The sequence below is a fragment of the Osmia lignaria genome, chromosome 9 (assembly GCF_051020975.1).
Source record: "Osmia lignaria lignaria isolate PbOS001 chromosome 9, iyOsmLign1, whole genome shotgun sequence".
Classification (NCBI taxonomy): domain Eukaryota; kingdom Metazoa; phylum Arthropoda; class Insecta; order Hymenoptera; family Megachilidae; genus Osmia; species Osmia lignaria.
Genome location: NC_135040.1, coordinates 5870058 through 5889089, shown reverse-complemented (window position 1 = coordinate 5889089; position 19032 = coordinate 5870058). Strand labels below are relative to the sequence as shown.

At 46.5% G+C, this 19032-nt stretch overlaps 1 protein-coding gene across 6 annotated transcripts in view; it reads left to right on the top strand.

The window, feature by feature from the left end:
* Positions 1-19032, top strand: part of LOC117603726 (uncharacterized) — a 35485-nt gene that overhangs the window by 10538 nt on the left and 5915 nt on the right. For 3 of the 6 annotated variants that reach the window (XM_034323177.2, XM_034323185.2, XM_034323168.2), the window contains exons 3-4: positions 16537-17569; positions 17752-17811. In XM_034323177.2, coding sequence (XP_034179068.2) covers positions 16537-17569; positions 17752-17811 — 1093 coding nt within the window. Of the gene's footprint in view, positions 1-16536; positions 17570-17645; positions 17812-19032 lie in introns of those variants that run through there. The other 3 variants (XM_034323193.2, XM_034323201.2, XM_034323207.2) reach the window with 3 other exon arrangements.

The following is a 19032-nucleotide window of genomic DNA, read 5'->3' as shown; positions in this document are numbered from 1 at the left end:
CGGTTTTCAGATGCAAGGAACACACGACACGCTCCCCGTGCCTCGATTTATCGGAATCGAGTCTTTAGAAAACTCGCATGGCGTATACATAGTACTTCAGTTCATCCGTTTCTCGTTTCAAGGTGAATGACTATGCTCTGACCTATCTCCTTCTACGATTTGACAGCTGTTCCCTTGTCCCTTGCGTACCTAACTCAAATTCAGATCCCGACTTCCGAATTCTTTTCTCTTACAGTTTACTCATCATTAGCGGTTCGTTCTTCTTTCCGATCCGTGTTTCCTGCGCGAAACATTTATCGTCGGGATTCACCCGCCTTGACGAACAGACGATTGTCATGGATAATCAACTCGACCAAATCGTTTAAACATTGCGCGATAAAGGCTGAGTGGTAGGAAATTGTTTAATAAAACGAATCTCTGGCAGGTAGGCAGACAGGCAGGGAAGTAGGTAGGTTAAAAGCGATCCGGCCACAGTTCTCCAGGTCTCCTCGTTCGGGGGCTATATTGTTTGTAAATTGTCGACGATATTGTGTCCCGTGTGTATTATGAAAAGTAAACGTCCTTGCCTTTCGGAATTCCACCGCGCCTGAACGTTGTTTCGCGTTCGATTCCGATCCATATTTTCGCGTATCGTTCAACGGTCGATTAAAAATCATTTTCTCGTTGAACGCGAATATAAAAGATGGAAACGCTACGAAGAGTCAACGGCCTGTTCTCAAATTCCCGCTGATCGTGAATCGTTGCTATCGATTGCTGTTGATCGTTGCTTTTCTATTTTTTGTCGAATGTCTGTCGACCAAGGCAACGAAGCGTAAAAATGCGACACGAGTTTCAAGCTGGTTCGCACTGTTGTTCGAACTTACAGCGAAAGTCGGATATACATGCATCTACTTACACGGTCGATTTCAAGGACGTGATTTATAAGAAGGACACGGGCGTGTAGCGTGAATACCTACTTACGAGACATCGAGGATCGCCAGGGGCTTCTCGAAATCGAACACGCTAGCGAAAATGTCTAAAGATACGTCCCGAGAGAAAGCTTTAGCTGTAGATCCTTCGAAACGATCGAATCGTCGTGCTCCGCCACGTCGCGTAGCGTCGTTGCCAACAAAGATGTTTACCTAAACGTTATTCATCGATAGGAGTTTGATCGATCGAACAGTGTTATTGAAGTGTATCAAGAAATCGAGACGATTGTAAAAATTATCGTGGTAGAAAATTTATGACCACCCGATTTCAATAGCAACGAAAGGAATATCTTCGCGACTGTACGCTAGGTACGTTTAACCGAATAACGATGCCTTCTCTTCTAATCAGTCGAGTCTCTCGAAGAGCGTTCCAATCGTTTGAAACTCGCGCAACTAATTTAAATAGTAATCGTTTGATCGTGTGTACGGAATAATTTTCATACGTACCTACTCGCGCGTACCGACATCCGCGCGCTGTCACTTTCATTGCCATCCACATGTCTTTAAAGCGATAATTGCGATCGAGTTGGTGAGTCTCGCGAAAGGAAATCGGCTCTAATGCAGTTACCTGTCGACGCGGCGGGAAGGAAAAATACTTGGTAAAGAGGCTTCTGTTGTTCCGCCAATCCGTGAGAAAACTGGCACGTTTTCCAGTAATCTTGGCACAGATACGCCTATTATTATAGTTTTCCATAGTTCGTTTCTTTGTCATTCTCCATGGCCATACCATCGCACAAATGTACGCGCTCTTCTAACTAACGTAATTTTAAAATAACTTTATTATAGGTACCTAGTGTGGAAATATAGGGGTTTTACATGAGTATAGTAAAAGTTTGCCATCTCGTTGGTAGACTTTTTGCTTTATTATTATGCCTCGAGGATTTTTTAAGCTGGTAAAGCCCTTTATCCAGCCCTTGTCTAATGGATCGTTGAAAATGGTGATGGTGAAAAATGGGAAAAGGAATTGGCAACATTGGCAACGCTAAGTAAGAAGGAAGTTTAAACGCGTGTCTCCGTGAGTGTACGCGTGTTGCTGGTCGTTCGTTCGGTGGCCGTGCCGCTGTTGGTGAATTTGCAGCAGCACACATAGGCGAACGTGTTCCCGCAGGTGAGTTCCTCGTGTCATAGGTAGCCCCCGTGTTCGTATAAAGGGGTTCATAGTATATGTACATAGGTACGTACACAGCCAGATGGGAAACACTCGGATGAGGCGAACGTACGTGTCAGGTACACGCGTACGTGTTCGTTATACAACTTTTCCAGCAGTCACGGAGGCGTAGAGGTGAGCCGGTGGCTTGTGAACGCTGGAAAGTGGGGGAACAGAATGCGGAATAGCCTAGAATGTGATGTGAGCGCTCTCCATAGCGCTCCTCTCCTCTCCTCTCCTCTCCTCATTTCTTCTCTATTTCTCTCCATATTCTCCCTTTCCCTCTTTATTTCTCCTCCTCCTGCTCCTCCTTCTCCTCCTTCTCCTACACCTCTTGTTTGCATCGTTCTCTTCCTCCTAGCTCACTGTTTCCTACATTCGCCCTCTTCTCTTCGTCTAACTCTTTGACTACTTTCAGCCGACGACAATTCCTTTTTCCGACGTTACAGTCTACCGTGACTATGTTGTTCGTGACCCTATCACCTTTGGAAATATCAACAAAAGGATGTCTCGATAATTGGTGATGGATAGGAATGAACTCGACTTTATCTCTCTTATTCACTGTCGTACCTTCCTTCTTTTTCTCGAGCTGTTTTTTAATCGACTAGTTCGATCTATAAGATCACGGTGATCGGTAACGAGAAGTGTCACGAGTGTAATTTACTCGAGTAATTAAAAAACAGGAAAAAAGAAGGCTTCGAGCAGCGTAGTTACTTTGTTAATAACAGGAAATAGGTAGCAAGGTAAACGATCGATGGAAAAATGAAACGATCGTATCTTTAATGCAATGTTTATTTTCATTGTGCCAGTTAACGCGTTCGCCAATATTATTAGGAAATATCTGTTGGTTGCATCGATGCCACTCGTAACGAGGATCTCTCGATCCTTATTTAACTAGGTCCCATCATCGCGTCGAGCAAAGGGATTCCCTTCGAAGAAGCACACCCTCAATGGTGGTGGACATATCCCGAGTCTTTGGTGGACAGGTAGGAATCGGTCGATTGGTGGGACACCTGCCAGCATGGCTATTCGTAAAAAAATGGAAAGCTTTTAAAGATCGGAATATCAGGATAACGCGATTAGCAAGATTTCTATATAGCGGGGCGTGATTGTACTCGGCGGGATACACTATGGAAAGGCTCTTTCACCCTACCTTTTCGAAAGATTTATTCGGAGTTAAGTAGCCCTAACGCGATCGCGGTCCTAGTTGTACCGCGCCCAAATATGGGTATTAATCATCGCTCGAACCTCGTTTCGGGGTCGATTGGACGGACGTGCGCGTTTTACCTTTGGTTTACCGCATTTTCTACCTTTCTACCTGCGATCTAAACTATGCAATTACGTATACGTACAACCGCTAAGTTTCATCGTAAACTTACCGATTGAACACGAATGAAATTAGACGGTAGATCGGTAGTAATTAGATTACGCCGGAAGAATTCGTTAGCATCGAGCGTGAAACGTTCGATTTGAAAATTTCAAGAATTTCTATTAGACGAACTACATAGAATGGAGCGGAACGAAGCTGGATGAGACAAGAAGGGTCGATGTATTTTCTGAAAGGTGAAAAGACACGTTTCGACGATAAACGCGTCAAGGTTGGCCAGCGTTCGATCGGTGGAATAGGACAGTTAATGGTACGCCGAGTCAAAGTCGGTGTCCGACCAGAAAATTAATGGCCATAAATCAACGACGATACGACTATACGTTCGGTAGATTCGGTCGTTCGAAAAGTTTTCGATACTGCATCTATTCTCGGTATCTTTTCCGGCGCTCAAAGTGTCTCGTAGTATAGTTCATCGATCGTTGTTAGCGTGGTGTGCGAAGAAAAACGATGCCGTTTTGTCAGAAGCTGTCACAATGCAAGTATCGCGATCGAGAGTTCGGCGGACGTGGACAGTTCGATCGGTCGATGATGAAATCAGGCATTAGTCAAATTCCTGACAGAGGAGATTCTAACGATGGTGCGATAGTTGCACAATGCGTTTGGCATGCGACTCGACGCACATGCAATTGTGTATTATTTCAATGACATATACAATAATATGACAGCGTTCGCTGGCTAGACGGCACCTGAAACCGGCTCGCGTAGCGTCTTCTTTGAACGAAAGGTTATGGCGCATCCTTTGAAATTCTGACATTTCACGATCATTTCGCGCGTAAAACGCGGCCGATCGATGCTCTGTCACCCGTCGCGTTTAGAGCCTTCATGTATTTCTGTTCAAAATTTTCATCTCTTTAAACTTTATACGGTTGAAATGGAAGGATCTCCAATGAGTTCCGCTAACTTCTGCTAGAATTCGAACGAGTTTTTTCAAGTCTGTTCATTTGATGTTCTCGATTTCCAGATAGTTATTCCACCGTGAGATATCGCGTTACAGTCGCTGGAATTGCGCGGACATATTTTCAAGTTTAAACAAACAGATGTTTCGATGGTATCGCTGTGACAGATATGTTAGATCTAGAAAGGGCAGAAAGGGCAGAAAGGCGTGAAAGGAAGACGCTCGGTGCTCGCGTGTCCCTGGCATCAAATACCGCGTCCTTGCGAAAAAATATTCACTAAAGCGATTCCTAGTAGCACGCTCGAAACACGCACCACCATGCTTTGCTCGTAATTTCACTAATGCGTCTATTAATAAATTAACCGAAGCCACGTTCGAGTAACGAGTAGTTTCTAACAATTTAAAGGAAGATAATTGTTATCCCTGTTGCACGAGTGTTACACCTTATACGATCAATTGTAATCAATTTTTTAAATTTTTCGGCACTTGAGAGAAAATCAATGTATCCTGTCGAGAGCAAGAGGTTTTGCTGGAAAGCAAATAATACGCGCGCTATTGACACGGCTAGAGCAAACAGATTACACGGTTGAGTTTCTGGCGTTATTGGACGCATCAGCGACACACAAGTGTTCTCGTTCAAGTCGCGTTGCTTACCTGGTCTCTCCCTTATTCTCCAATTCTTCTATTCACTATTCTCGTATCGGTGGTTGATCTGCTAAGTGAGATTTGGCAGAAACGTTGGACGTTTCCTAGTCGAATCGAGAAGACACGTCACACGAGCTCTAGGTATTAATGTCCCGCTGAGCATCTCCATTCTACCTTCTCGCCCCGTATCCTGTCAAATTTCGTCCCGTCGATCGGGGACCGGTCGGTTCGACAGCATTCGTTGCCCATTGGCGTGGCAGTTTGACAATTTTTAAACCAACGTTCGAATCCTCTATCAAGATCGTTCACGTTACGCAATCGATTACGCCGGATTCGTGATAAGAGATAAATGGGCTCGTTTTGAACACGTTTGGTTATATACGCACAAGTATCAAGGATTCCAGGGGAAATTTTACGACAGAGATATTCAACCAAAGTGGTTGTGAAATGAAATTAATTTCTCTCAAAGGAACGACCTTTTAGTAGCTATTTAAGGAAAAATGTTTCGTTGGAGTCGAGCCGTGTGTCGTATTCGTGAAGACGCGAAGAAATTCTTTTTACGCCTTTGAACGAGAAAATAGATCCGGAGATCGGGAGGAAATATGTTTGTTGCGATGCGAAGAAGACAGCCTATGATAAATACATCGGGTATTCGTTTGCGAGTAAAAGCTGATTGGGGCTTACCTCTCTACCAGACGACTACCGTCTAATCCGTCTATCTTTCTCTTCATCCTTTTCTCGTAATTGTCTTATTGTATTCGTCTAACCTCGAGAGGGATCAGTCCCCGCATCCTCCGGAATTCGTCGAACCGAGATCAATTTCCATTTCTCGCGAGAAAAATCGACGCTACTGTTTTTTGATAAAAAGTTTCGTATCGTAACCGGTAGAGTAATCTTGGCTTACGATTTCTTCGATTCCTCGGATTTCTCGGATTTCTCGAAGTGATGGTCGTTGCTTTATCACATTTTTAGTTACCTTTATCGCCTCGTGTTTTATCGCCATCTACGGTTTGCTAGTGTACCCGCAATACGTCCAAGGCACGCAAATTCTTGGTCGAATCACTGCTTTCAGCTGCACGAAGCAGAGGCAATGAAAGTAGGAGTTGGTAATCTTCTTTTTTTTTTTTTGAAGAAAAGCAACGAGAAGAAAATGAGAGGATAGGGAAGAAAAGAGAAAGGTGAACAGAGTCAGATGGAAAGGTTGGTAGAGAGAAGCGCACGTGTGCGTGTCATACGAGTCCACCCAGTATGTTAATTCGCGCTGATGACCCCATCAGGAAACATGCTCACCGTTGAGTGGAGGAGCCGAGTTTTCGTCTTGTCTCGTCCGTTGCTCGTGTGTATGCGTTTAGAGGCAATCGTGTCGGTGTACACGCACGAGGATATACCTGGCTGCCTCCGAACAATCGTCATCCCCGACCACGGTTCGTTCACGCCCACGCACTTGTTCAAACATTCCAGTCGCTCGGCACAAAGCCCGCCACAAAGCCGGCCACGCTAATCGTAATGGAATTGCCGTCTATTCGTTAGAAAGCATTAATGGCGCCGATTCGTGATATATGAGATCGATGTGAGATCGATCGATTTGACTCGTTCCAAAACTCGGCTAGATCACCGATTATTACTAGACGATTATTAGAAATCTCGCCACTCCTAGCTTTTCGTCGAACGCGATGATACAAGGATACTTGCTTCCGTAATCGACCTCGGTTCGCCGATCCACCGATCGTACGATCGGGCATCATTTCAGGCGGTAAGTAGGTAGGTAAGTAGGTTGGTTGGTAGAATCGGTTACATTTGCCAGAGGGGATGAAGCGATTAATTTATACCGATGAGTATAGTTCCTGACGTAAGTCACCGCAGGATGACGTTCCTCGTATTGTCATGCGACATCCTCTTCGTCTTGCTGAGATATCATCGAATTCTTCGTAGGATTATAATTTTATGATCGCTACTGCCTCGGTGACGCGATGATTCGAATCTTGGACGATTACGATTTCGAACCTCTTATTTTCCCTCTTATTTTTCTAGAAATTCGATCGTGGATCGATATTTTCTCAAGAAGCGCAAATTTTGTCGCGAAACTTTCGAGAAAAGTGTGTCGCCCGTTAAGCGCGAGTGTGCGAGCAAAACGTAGCTGCGATCCAGAATGCTGGGACTGTCGCTTTCGTCGAAGGTTCCTCGTTCCAACCGGTTCTTCTCGCTGACACCGAATCCAGGTTCTGGTAATCAGCTCTACGAATCGTTACGTTCGCACCTCGATTCGTAAACTCGATCGTGGTTGGTCGTTCGTGAAACTGCGAAATGCCGAGTGAGAACACTGAAAAAAACAACTGGCAAACTACTTTGATTTACTACGAAATTAACTTGACCAGCTACACAATTTTATAGCGAGTCAATCGATTCATGTCGACAAGAATTTGTCGATGCGATCAGAAGAGAAAAAGAACGACAGGATCGTGCAATAAATTCGAAGACGAATCAATAAAAGCAATTGTGACAATTAGATTCCTTCGAAGGCGATAACGAAAGAATGAAGGTGTGTGTTGGAACAGTGTCAACGTTGCTCGTTTATTTTCGACGGATAGGAGAGTAAAGAAAGAAATCAACGGAAGATAGGAAGGAAGAAAGGAAGAAGCAAATGGATCAGGATTATTCGGATAGGGTAGGAGTAGGTCCTTAGATTGGCCATGGTGAAGGAGAAATCGGGGCTGAGTTTGCAAGCGAAACGGAGCAAAGGAGAGAAGAGAAGAGAGGAGCGAGAAAACTAGAGAGCTTAGACGGTGAAACGAAGCGCGTGGATCTTGATCCAGAATCGGTGGTCAGGTAGCAGTGGTGGTGGCGGCAGCAACGGCAGCAACGGCCTGCGTTCGTCCACGTTCCGGATCGCGTCCTCTTCTCCTATTCCGCGCCTTCACGCGCCCGCTCCAACGAGCCGGCTGATTTATGTCGGCCATTCATTCTAATCGTCTTGCATCTCGAGCAGCCCGAAGCAACCCCCTATCCGGCGTGTATAGTCGCGCTTTTCGAGACACCGCCCTCGGCGACCCGTAGCTAATTGAATACAAAAATTCGAATATTTAGTCGAGCCCATAAACCATTTAATTAACGAGACTCTCTAGCTTTCGAACCTCGTAAATATCGTCTCGCAACCACCACTGGTTCAATGCCCGTTTTCTATTCCACTGGCCGTGAATCCCTACGATTTTATCTTTACCTTTATTTTTATCCTCGTCTTTGTTACTCCTTCTTTATAAGAGGTCAGGTTGCGTCGCGTAGATAAACAAGTAAACGAAGAAAAGCTAAATTAGGTTTACTTTGCGGTGAAGAAGAGGAGCGGTTCGTGAAATAGCTCAAATCCCAGCGGTTAATTAGCCATAAACGTGTGTAATTTACGGTAATAATCAGTTTATAGCTTCCTACCGGCAATAATCGTAACAAGTAGAATTACAGAGGTTATAAGGCACACGTGAAAAAAAAAATGATATCGAATTAAGGAGACAGTCGGTCATGCAGATGTGGGTGGTATGCACATAGCTATGTAGTTTGGATGGACGGTAGATGGGAAATAAGAAAAGAAAGGAGATTCTGAGAGATTGCCAGGATGGCAGATTGTGTCGTTTGTCGGGTAAAAGGTTTCAGATTAGACGGAAAGGGGGTTGAAGGAAGGAGGGGAGTTTTGTCCGTGGGGATGAGTTTGCACCTAGAGCAGGGCAGACAGCCGGCACGCGAGGTCGGTCAGCACGAGAAGCACGAGACGCATGGAGGAACGGGGGGGTCGGCCCATTGGCTCGTTTAATTAATTAAAAGTGCATTAGCGGGGGCAGCCACGTTTACGGGGGGTTCCTAGATACGCGTGTAACGATCTTTCGAGCGGAACAGCCGCCCTATTACTTTCGTCAACACGAGAACGCCTCCGGAACACGTAGGTGTTCCATTCCCGTGCCACGATTCCGAAACGATCGACGTCGATCAAATGATTAAATGACTTCTTGCTCGACGCCTCTTTCCGTTTGACCTACATCGTTTTGCGCGCCATTGATAATCACCGACGCGACGCGACGCGACGCTTTGTCATCCTTTATTTTTTTTTGTATCATTTTCAAAGCTTTTATATGCATCGTAGAAAAAGCGCGTAAGATTGTTGCTTCTTGATCGCAGTTGGTCGGATGGAGGGAACTGAGCGCATTATCGGGATTACTCGAAGCAGAGAAGAGTAGATAGAATCAAAGCACCAGGTGCAAATTACAAGGGGGATGACCAGGTAGCACGGAAGTTGGACGCGCTACCAGCTGACTGGTCTGCGAGCGTAGCGTGTAATCACGCTAATGCGGCACGTCGTTGCCAAGAGAGAGTGATCCCGGTTTTGCCACAGGGATCACCCTGGATCGACTTTTCAGTGACTCATGCGCGTCATTGCGTAACCGTTTGGTCTCGATAACGATAATCTTGTTCCTCATACGAGCGAGCGCGATCGTCGATCATTGTACTCGGAACGGTACGGCGGTGATCGTGATCACAGAGGACGAACGGGACGACGATAAGCCCGATCGATTCACCTGGAAATTTAATAAGACGCGATACAATGGAACGTTCGCCGTGAAAATCTACGTTGTAATCGTGCGTACTGCGATCGATTATCGTACTGCGCGAAATTATCGAGCTAACACCGTTCGGTGCGTCACTCCAGCACTGGACAAATTCGAGAGTAATTTGCGACTAGCGACGAACAATGGCACAGAGTCGTATTCTACATACGTAAATGGTATTCCTTTGTTACTTTAAAGTTACGTTTCATCTCGAAGCCAATTTTAAGCGTTTATTTGTCATGTTGTAAAGGAAACAAAGAAAAAAAGAGTTAAGAGAAAGAGGTAACGTTAACCGTTGGGAGATAAGAGCTAGAAAGCGGAGAGAACGGCGTTCGATTTAATGGCAATTTGTCGTTGCACGTAGATTTATGCGTTCCCGAGGATGCTCCGCTCGTATAATATACGACACGTGGTTCCTAACGAGGGGAGTGGATCCACGGGATGCGCGGATCGCGTGAGCCGACCGTCTAACAATGAGATCGATGACGAAGCGGCAGGCAAGCCGGCCAAGCCAACCGAGCCAACCGAACCAACCAGGGCAAGAATAAATCCGATCGACCGTTTGACCGACGACCGGCGACTGGCGAACGATCCGGGGTTAACCACGCGACCTTATCGCGTCTTCGCTCCTTCCTAGACCGAGACAGTTAATCTAGCCAGAGTACCTGTCGTCAACTCGAATGCTGCACGGGCAAATCGAACGAAAACTCGTGTAACATCGTTTCTGGAGTTACTTTCCACGCTCGTTGCTCGTCATTTCCAAGGGGTCGGGGGTGTTGACAGAATTCTAAACGTTGGACGATGGGCCGTTGGCAAGGGAAAAGCGATAGAAGGAGAATTCTATTAGGTAGGATCAACAGAAATTGACGATCGAATGGAATAGCTAGGTGAAAAGGGGTCTCCGTTTTCCGTGCTCGGTAAACAGCGTGAAACAATATCACGGGGCGAGCTGGACGAACAGAACACGCGACACTTTGGGGGTGAACGCTGACTAAGGTAACGCAAACTGTTGGCTGTCAAGCCGCAGGATGAGGTGGGGTGAAAGGGTACGAAAGAACGAAGATGTGCCCACGCGCGCACGTGCCTTTTAATACGCCATAATGCGTTGCATGTCCATATTCATTAAGTAATTTTCTGTCCTGAAAGTCACTGGCCGAGCAGCTATTGTCATCGCCCGTATCCGAGGTGTCCGTTCCTATCCGATTATTTTTCTCGTCGCGAACAGTTTCTTCGGTGTTCGCGTTTGCTGAGTTAACGAGTCGCGCGTGATACGCGTGCGGATGGAGGAAGAAAATACACGTGGATTTTTTTCCTAGATGCATCCCTCGCGATCCCTCGCTTTCGCTCTGTTTCATATTTATGATCGTTATAATGTTAAGATCGCGGCGGGTCTGGGCGCGCATAAATTTCCGTGCCCTGTGGTTACGATGAAATCGCGACACGACGCGACGCGAGGCGACGATTGTTTCTCGCTGCGTCCAAAGAGAATGCGAAAGAATAATTTGGATGACGGGCAATTACATGGACGACGTAACGGTAACGCGGCGTACGTGAGGTCAGCGTCGCGGGGCGCGGTAACAGACCGCTCGGATGCGAAACGGCGCGGCCTGCTTTGGTCGGGGAAATCGCCGATGCGCGCATTCGGCAGACTTGCTCCTTTCGTAGTTTCTCGCGCTGAAATTCGTGCTCGCATTGCCTGCTTGTGAGACACCTGAAGCACATAGCGAGACAACGATTTGTTGGCAGAGCAATGGCGCAACGCAGCCGCATCGCGGTGTCGAGGCGTCGCGTCGCGTCGCATCAAGCGTCTAAAAAAAGAGAATTTTAGCTCGAAAGTAATTTGTTGAAAAGTTGGTACCTACACGTATAGGCAGATATCGAAGACTGTAGAATCTCTAAACGTATTAGAGGCGAACGTAGCACGTAGCGGTACGTAGCAGCACGTAGCAGTTAGTACGTAGCAGCACGTAGTATCAACTGGGTGAACGAGGCAACCGAGGAGCCGAGTTCTGAGATCAAGTCACGCGTAGCCTAAAGAAAGTTGTTTAAAGGTCAGTGTAGCTCGACTTGCATCACAAATGCCAATCTAGTTACGAAATGTGTAGAGGGAACAATGATACTCTCGTGGAAAGTAATTCGTTCCCTCGCGCTCTTTATACCTTCTCCGGATCCTCGTTCTCCGTTTCAAACACTTTTCACGCGACGCGACGTTTTCATAGGAAACGCAACGAAACCTTGATTGGACGATCGCATGGATCGGAATCTGTTTGTTTTACGAAATTTACCTTGTCGCGAATTTAGCGAACAAAACGCGGCATCCCTCTCGCGATAGACTCCCGTCGAACGATAACCCGGATTATAGGTAGAAATAATTTATTTCGGATAAATTCGGGGAAACCGCGTTCACGTGCCGTCCCGTTCCCTGAACTCGTCGAAGATTTCGCGAATTATATGTCTATCGGTGGGCCGTATCTCGCGCGTTATTCATATCCACGAAATAACATTGAATAATTTCACCATAAATACGTGGCGCGTCCGCGTAGGCGTAAAGTAACGATAATGCAAGTAAATAATGGACGCAAGAGTTTTATTACCTAGGCGGCTGAATGGCAAGATAGAATCTACGTGTCCGCGGCAGTGCAGCCCCCTCGAACACCGAACAGGAGAAGACAAGAGAACACGAGAAAACACAAGAGAGGAGAAGCCTGAAACGGAGTTGAGCCGAGCTAACTCGAGACGAGACGAGACGAGACAAGAGCCGATCTTGGCGAGTAGCTCCGTTTCCGGTCAAAGTTCGAACCAACGACCTTTTCAATTCTGTCGTTTTTAATGTTTTTCGACGAAATATTTCCTTTTCCGTTTCTTTCGTGAAACGACATTCCATTTGTTTTCTTTTTCTTCCTTTATTTGCTCCTCTTGACGAGATGCAGTTCTCGTCGAGCGCTTACTGCCGTTTTGCCATGGGTTAAATAAGTTATCGACCCGTTTGAAACGACGCTGTTGTCTTCTTTCACGCTTTTATAGAGTAGGCTTCGACTCCTTTGTCTCTACCTCGAAGCACGTTCGCTCAAACTGTTCAGAGTTGCGAAATAAATAGTTATTCGATATATAGGTCATCGATCGGAGTACCAGCTTCTTGCCGTTGCGATTCAGCGCGATCACGATCTCTCTGCTACGATTTACCCTTCCATCGTTCGCTTTTCCTCGCGAAGATACTCGATGGGAACGAAATCGAGTCGAGCAGCCGATCGAATTAAAATCCACATTCAAAGACCAGCGTAGCGGCAAGGTGATTGATTTTCGAAGGAAGCACCACTGCTCGTCGTGCCGTGCCGGGGCCACTGACATTCTCGAGAAACGAAAATTTGCATTTGAACTTAATCCTTGATTGTGCCACGCCTCCTCCTCCGTTTCTTTCTTTTCACCTTCGCCTCGAAACTTTCTTCTTTCTCCTCCTCCTCTTCTTCTTCTTCTTCTTCTTCTTCTTCTTCTTCTTCTTCTTCTTCTTCTTCTTCTCGAACGGTTGGATCAGGCCACAGGCGTCGCCCATCTCGCGCCATCATTTAAGTAAATTACCGGCTTGCCGCGCATGAAACGACACTGTTGTATAGTTGCCATTAGTTTCGTACAACTTTGCGCCCTCCTCCTTTTCATGTTCTGGTGACGCGTTCCTTCTCCAAACGTTCTTGCTTCTTCTCAGTGTTCGAATAAAGCAGCTAGATATAGGTATGCTTCGATATCATTTAATATTCAATAACTGTTATATATCTTATTGATAAAGTTTTAAATTGAAAGATACTTAATTTTAAGCCGTACGTATTGTTAGCTATATACGATACTTTGTGAATACCTGTCGATACGAGTGTAGGTATTTATTAAAAATATAGGTAAGTAAGCAGGTAGATAAGGTGTAGGGTTGATGGGTTTAAGAACGGAGGGGTGGCGTTATGGCGATGCGACAATGTTACGGTGGTTGGATAGGGCAGAAGGATGGCAAACGGAACGATTTCGGAAGCTCGTCCGTCCTGGATGCGAAAGCTTCGAAGAAAAATGGCTGACAGCGAGTACCGCTGACATTTGGCCGCGCGTTTATCGCGATAATACACGGCTTTAGGTCAGAGGGTGTGGCCTCGCCAGATTGATTCGGCGAGCTCGCTTCTGCGCGCTACGCTTCGTTACCGCGTACAGAATGGCCGCTTTCCTTGCCATGGCTTTTCATCCATCTTTCTTGTCCCATTTGGCCCGAGACTCGATAAATAGACCGAACGATAAAGCTGTCCCTGTATCGCCGTTGAATTCAGCCAACGATTCGCTTTCCATAATTATGATATACGAGGCGAGAAAGGGAGAACCCGCGTCTTCGTTCCTTAAGGTTCGCTCGTTCGGGGATCGGTGCGACGATTTAGGAAAATTCCTCTTTTTCTCTTTTTCTCTGCGTTCTTCTACCCGCGATTTCTATACTCCTTTCTTCCAGATATTCGTTAAACAGAGTTATCAATGAATTTCAAAGTTTGCTAACCTCTGTTATTCCGTTCTTCTTTTTTATCGATCAAGCTTATCTAATTGGAAAAGTTCTGCCAGATGACAGGGTTTTCGGAATTATTTGTTTTTCATAAAAAGAGAAGGTTTTATTATAGATGCGAGCCTCTCTCTTTCTCGTCGATCTTGGATTTCGCCTAATTAAAGTCGGTTCGAAGGGCAAACAAAAGCTGCGAACGATTAATCGCGCCATTCTTGCAAATGAGAGCAGAACGCGAGCTCTGGCTAGCGGCTAGAGCGTTCCTTGGTCGGTCGGCGAGGCCGCGGTTGGTCGGAATAAAAAAATGTTAAGCGGCACGAACGCGAACGCGAATGCGATCGCGAAGCAACTCGATCGGAAAGGTTTTTCATCTTGCTCTCCGGTTATGATGACGACGCACAATCTCTATCGACGGCGCGCCGCGGCGTGGGTGTTCGTTCTCGCTCTGACAGATTCGAAAACGCATTATTAACGCCGTCGACCCTGACTCTATGATTACGCGCATTAATAGCCGGATGGACGAACTTTGCTCGCGCTCCGCACTATCATTATCGTGATGCGGGAAGGAGAACGTCGACGATTCGAGAGGGACACGCTCGAACCAAATTAAATAGAAAAAAAGCAAAAGACCGCGTGTACCTACACCTACCCGTGTGTTTGACACAAACGGAGAAGAGTGGGGGATGATAAAAAATATCGCCAGTGATCAAATTCTCTGTCATAGCTGTCTTCTGCTAACGCTTTGATCGCTCAGATATCTATTGTTTTCTTACATTGGGCGACGATCGCGACCCTTTCTCCGTTCCTGTTTCTTGCTCTCTGTAACGTCAGGGTGAGATCGAAAGGCTTGCAATCGTTGTTGGTTATTTTATCGATGAACGCAGGTACTGAGGTTCGTATCTATCCTGCTCAAGACGATATGGCATTTAAATGTAATATTTGCTGCGCAAGCGCGCTAGCGCGCATGTCGTGTCTCCCTACAAACTCCTTTTCAAATTGCATATCAGGTACGATCGAGTGTTGCGAGTATACCAATCTTCCGACGATGAATAATTCATTGTGTAAATAATTCATAAATCACTATATAATCCCGTCGGACTGTGAGTCCGAATCGTTCGAAAATTTCCAATGAGTTTTTTTTTTTGTTTAATTTTAATCGATTCGTCATTTTCCATCGCGACGGCGTTTTCGTTTCCAAGTGTCGACGGAAAATTTTGCGGTTCATTCCTTTCGAATGTGATATTTGATTTAGCAGACAATAATACCTTGTTAAGTTGTTATGTTTTTTCGATACAATTTTCCGGTTAATACCGACTGGCTCAGCCGCAACGAGGTGTTCGCAACCGTTTTGTCGTTAGCGAACGCATCGGCCCGCGATGCGACAGGAATTCTTACACCTCGATAACAACTTTGATCGACAAGGATGGCGTTTAAAAATTCATCCTACGTATTCCATACCGTTTCTTTCGATTCGCGTGGTAACGGAGTTCTCGAGGATGTAATACGAAATTTTTCGAACGGAGTAACGCTCGGTTCGTAGACTTTCCTCGAAGAAATTCATACCGCTGAATTGGATGATCGATGCGAACATCGCATCGAACCACTGTTTCTGAATTTGCTTATGGTTTACGAAACGGAGCAGGGAGATCTTTTTAAATTCGTAGGAGCGTCGGACGCGAAGAAGAGACGCAGGGCTTGCGAGCAAGAAGCGTGAAAGGGGCGTTGGAGCTGTTCGTATCCCGGCATATTAAAATATTCGAAATGTAATGTGGTCTGTGCGTAGAGTATATACGAGCATTCGTCGAAAGCGTAGAGAGTACGGCACAGGAGGGCGGCGTTGCGCGTGTACAAATCATGCAAAGAATGACGCGGCACTGCTCCGCTCCCACCCATCTTCGGCTTTGGAACGAAACCGTGCTGTCTCTTTTATCCTTCCCTTATGCCCTTCTTGCTTGCTTGCTTTCTTTCTTTCTTTCTTTCTTTCTTTCTTTCTTTTCCCTCCGGCTGCCGCTATACCTTTTCTTGTTATATGCATCGTAGAACTGGCGCGGCAGGCGTGGGGTGTAGAAGAGTTCAAGTTGCACATCCTTCGCGATGCGTTCGTCCTGCGTTTCTTCGTTCGTTCATTTGTTGCATATTAACCGAGAACAACATGCCGTGTACCCTTTCGTAAATCAGCATACCGCAAGTCACTCGTTCGTCCGCTTACCTGTCCGTCTGCTCGTTTAACCTATATCGTCGACACCTTCGATCCAACTTGTTTGAACGGATAGCCGCGTCTTTCTAGAGTCTAGACCTTACAAGATAGATCTTTAACATTTGCTGTCGAAAGGATTTCGGCCAGTACGAACTCGGTTTTCCGACCACCTTCGTCTTGTATTTTCAGCAGACCTCGGAGCTGGACACGTTGTTGTGCAGACAGGACCTCGATCGGTTGCAGAAGCTCGACGAAGATGACCCGGAAAAGGACTCGAGAGAGTCTTCGGTGCAGATGGAGGATTTTTTCGAGGTCGGAGGGCCAGTTTGTCGACCACAAGCAAGTTTCGTTTCGTCGAGGAGTCAACCGGCTGGCAACGACGACGACGTGTTCCTCAGGCCTCCGCTCTGGGAGGACATTACATCGAGTATCCAAAAGTTGGATCCGGAGAACGCGGACATGTTGGCTTCGCAGTCGCATGTCAAGATGGAGACGGAGGATGTCGCGTCCCCGGTATTGTCCCCGGTTGAGATTAAAACCGAACCGTTGCCACCGCCCCCGACGTTGCACCTTCTCGAAGGACCCACCTCGAATTCGGTACAAACTTACGTAAACGGTCACGCTCCAGCCTCGACGGACCCTCAAGTTGTTCACCATCGAACCTCGACCACCGCCTACAAAACCTTTTCATCCAACAACAACAACAACAACAATAACAACAACAACGCCAATAATAATAACAACAACAATACAACCACGAACAATAACAACACGGTCAGCGTGAACAACAACGGTAACGGGCAGGGGCATGGGCACGGACACGGACACGGGCATGGTCATGGGCACGGGAACAACAATAACGTCGGTAACGGTAACAATAACAATAGTAACAGTAACAACAACAATGGCGGTAATAACGGTAGCAACAACAGCAACAACGATTCGACGAATAGTCACGGGAATCAAATCGGAGGCACAGCGACTTCGCCGCTCTACGGCTCGATGACCAGGCTGATGTATATTTCCCCGTTGACGCCGCCAATTTCCGATCCTGGATCCCCGATAGGAGCACCACCGAGACGGACACCGCCTCCACCCTATCCTCAGCCTTCCATTATGAATCCTTCTCACAGGATTCAACCTTCGCCCATCTCCACCAAATTCAACAGACGGAACAATCCCGAGCTCGAGAAGCGACGAGTCCACCACTGTGATTTTATAGGTAAGTCTGAATTCGCCGCTTCCGTCGCGCCGCGTCGAGGCATAGCGTTTTTCCAAATCTAAAAACAAGCTTTTAGTATTATTTTGCATACAGACGCTTCCGGAGAAGCAACAACAACAACAACAACAACGACATCGATTTGAGGAACAGTTGACGGTATCCGTAATTATTTCGTTTTCCAGGTTGTACAAAGGTCTACACGAAGAGTTCGCACTTGAAGGCGCACCAACGGATACACACAGGTGAGTCGATTTCCTTGCTGGCAACGACCTAGATGGTCGAATAGCTGTTCGAAAACGATTAGCAGATAAACTGTAGGCTGTTAAGAAGAAACGTCCGTGGATATTAGATATACGTAGCTCATCTACGAACCGAAGCGAAGCGAAGCGAAGGGAAGGGAAGCAAAGGAAAGCAAAGCGTTTGAAAACACGAGGTCGAGCACTCGGCAGCGTGGGCAGGGCGCGGTTCTCGCGGTTTCTCCTTCTCTCCGACCTCTTTCTTCCTTTAACCTTTCTCTCTTTCTCTTTATATCTATATATCTTTGTCTCACTTGCTGGCCTTAGTGAGTTTCGCGCATTCTCTCTTTTTCTCCTATTATCTCTCGCTCTTTCGATCCCGTGTCTTTCTCGTTTGCTTGTTCTCTAGGCTTTCCGTGCATACGCGCGGTGTCGCGCAAAGGAGCCTCTATCATATGTAAACGTATAAGGAACGCACGAAGCGTGGTATGCGACTCGGAGTCCGCTTCGTAGACTCGAGCTAGCGACCCACATCCTGTCCGTATCCAAACACGCTGCTCGGTAACGCGCTCGTATCTACACCTACGTGTGTTTCCACACGTTCAGCCACGAAAGGGCTTTCTCCGGCTCGCGGAATCTTCGCCAGAGTCGTCGCGTTGCGTCCCGCGAATGCATTTCGATCGATTCAAAACTTTCCTTTTACCTATGCGAGATCGAAATTGAATCTTCTACGAGCTTAGAAGATTTGAGATCGAAGAGGGGTTGGATCGCGATCGCGATCGCGATTCGAGAAAGCGGTCGTTGACGCAGAAACGCGTCGCGAGGAACGAGATATAGGCGATAGGTGCACGCGTGCCTGCTCGACAGCCTCTCGCGGAATGCCAGAGGCATCTTAAGCGCGATGTACCACTTTCCAATTGATATCTCGAGGTTTTGCGGTAACTCGTCATAGTGTCGCACGCGTCGAATACTGGAAATTGGCTAACCGCAATGCATCTCGTTGCTCTTTTTCTTCGTTCAGCTGTGCAATTATTGTTTTTCTTTCCACGAAAATAATGCGACGTTCGTTTAATCGAGGCTTCTGTTCTTGAAATCGATAAATTCGATTAGAGTAAGTACAGTTGCCTATTGCCACGGGAATCGATTGAAATTGTTTGTAACGCATACTTTGCTGGACTTTCTACATCGGTGAAATAACTTGTCTCGCCTTTCCTTCGAAATGTATGC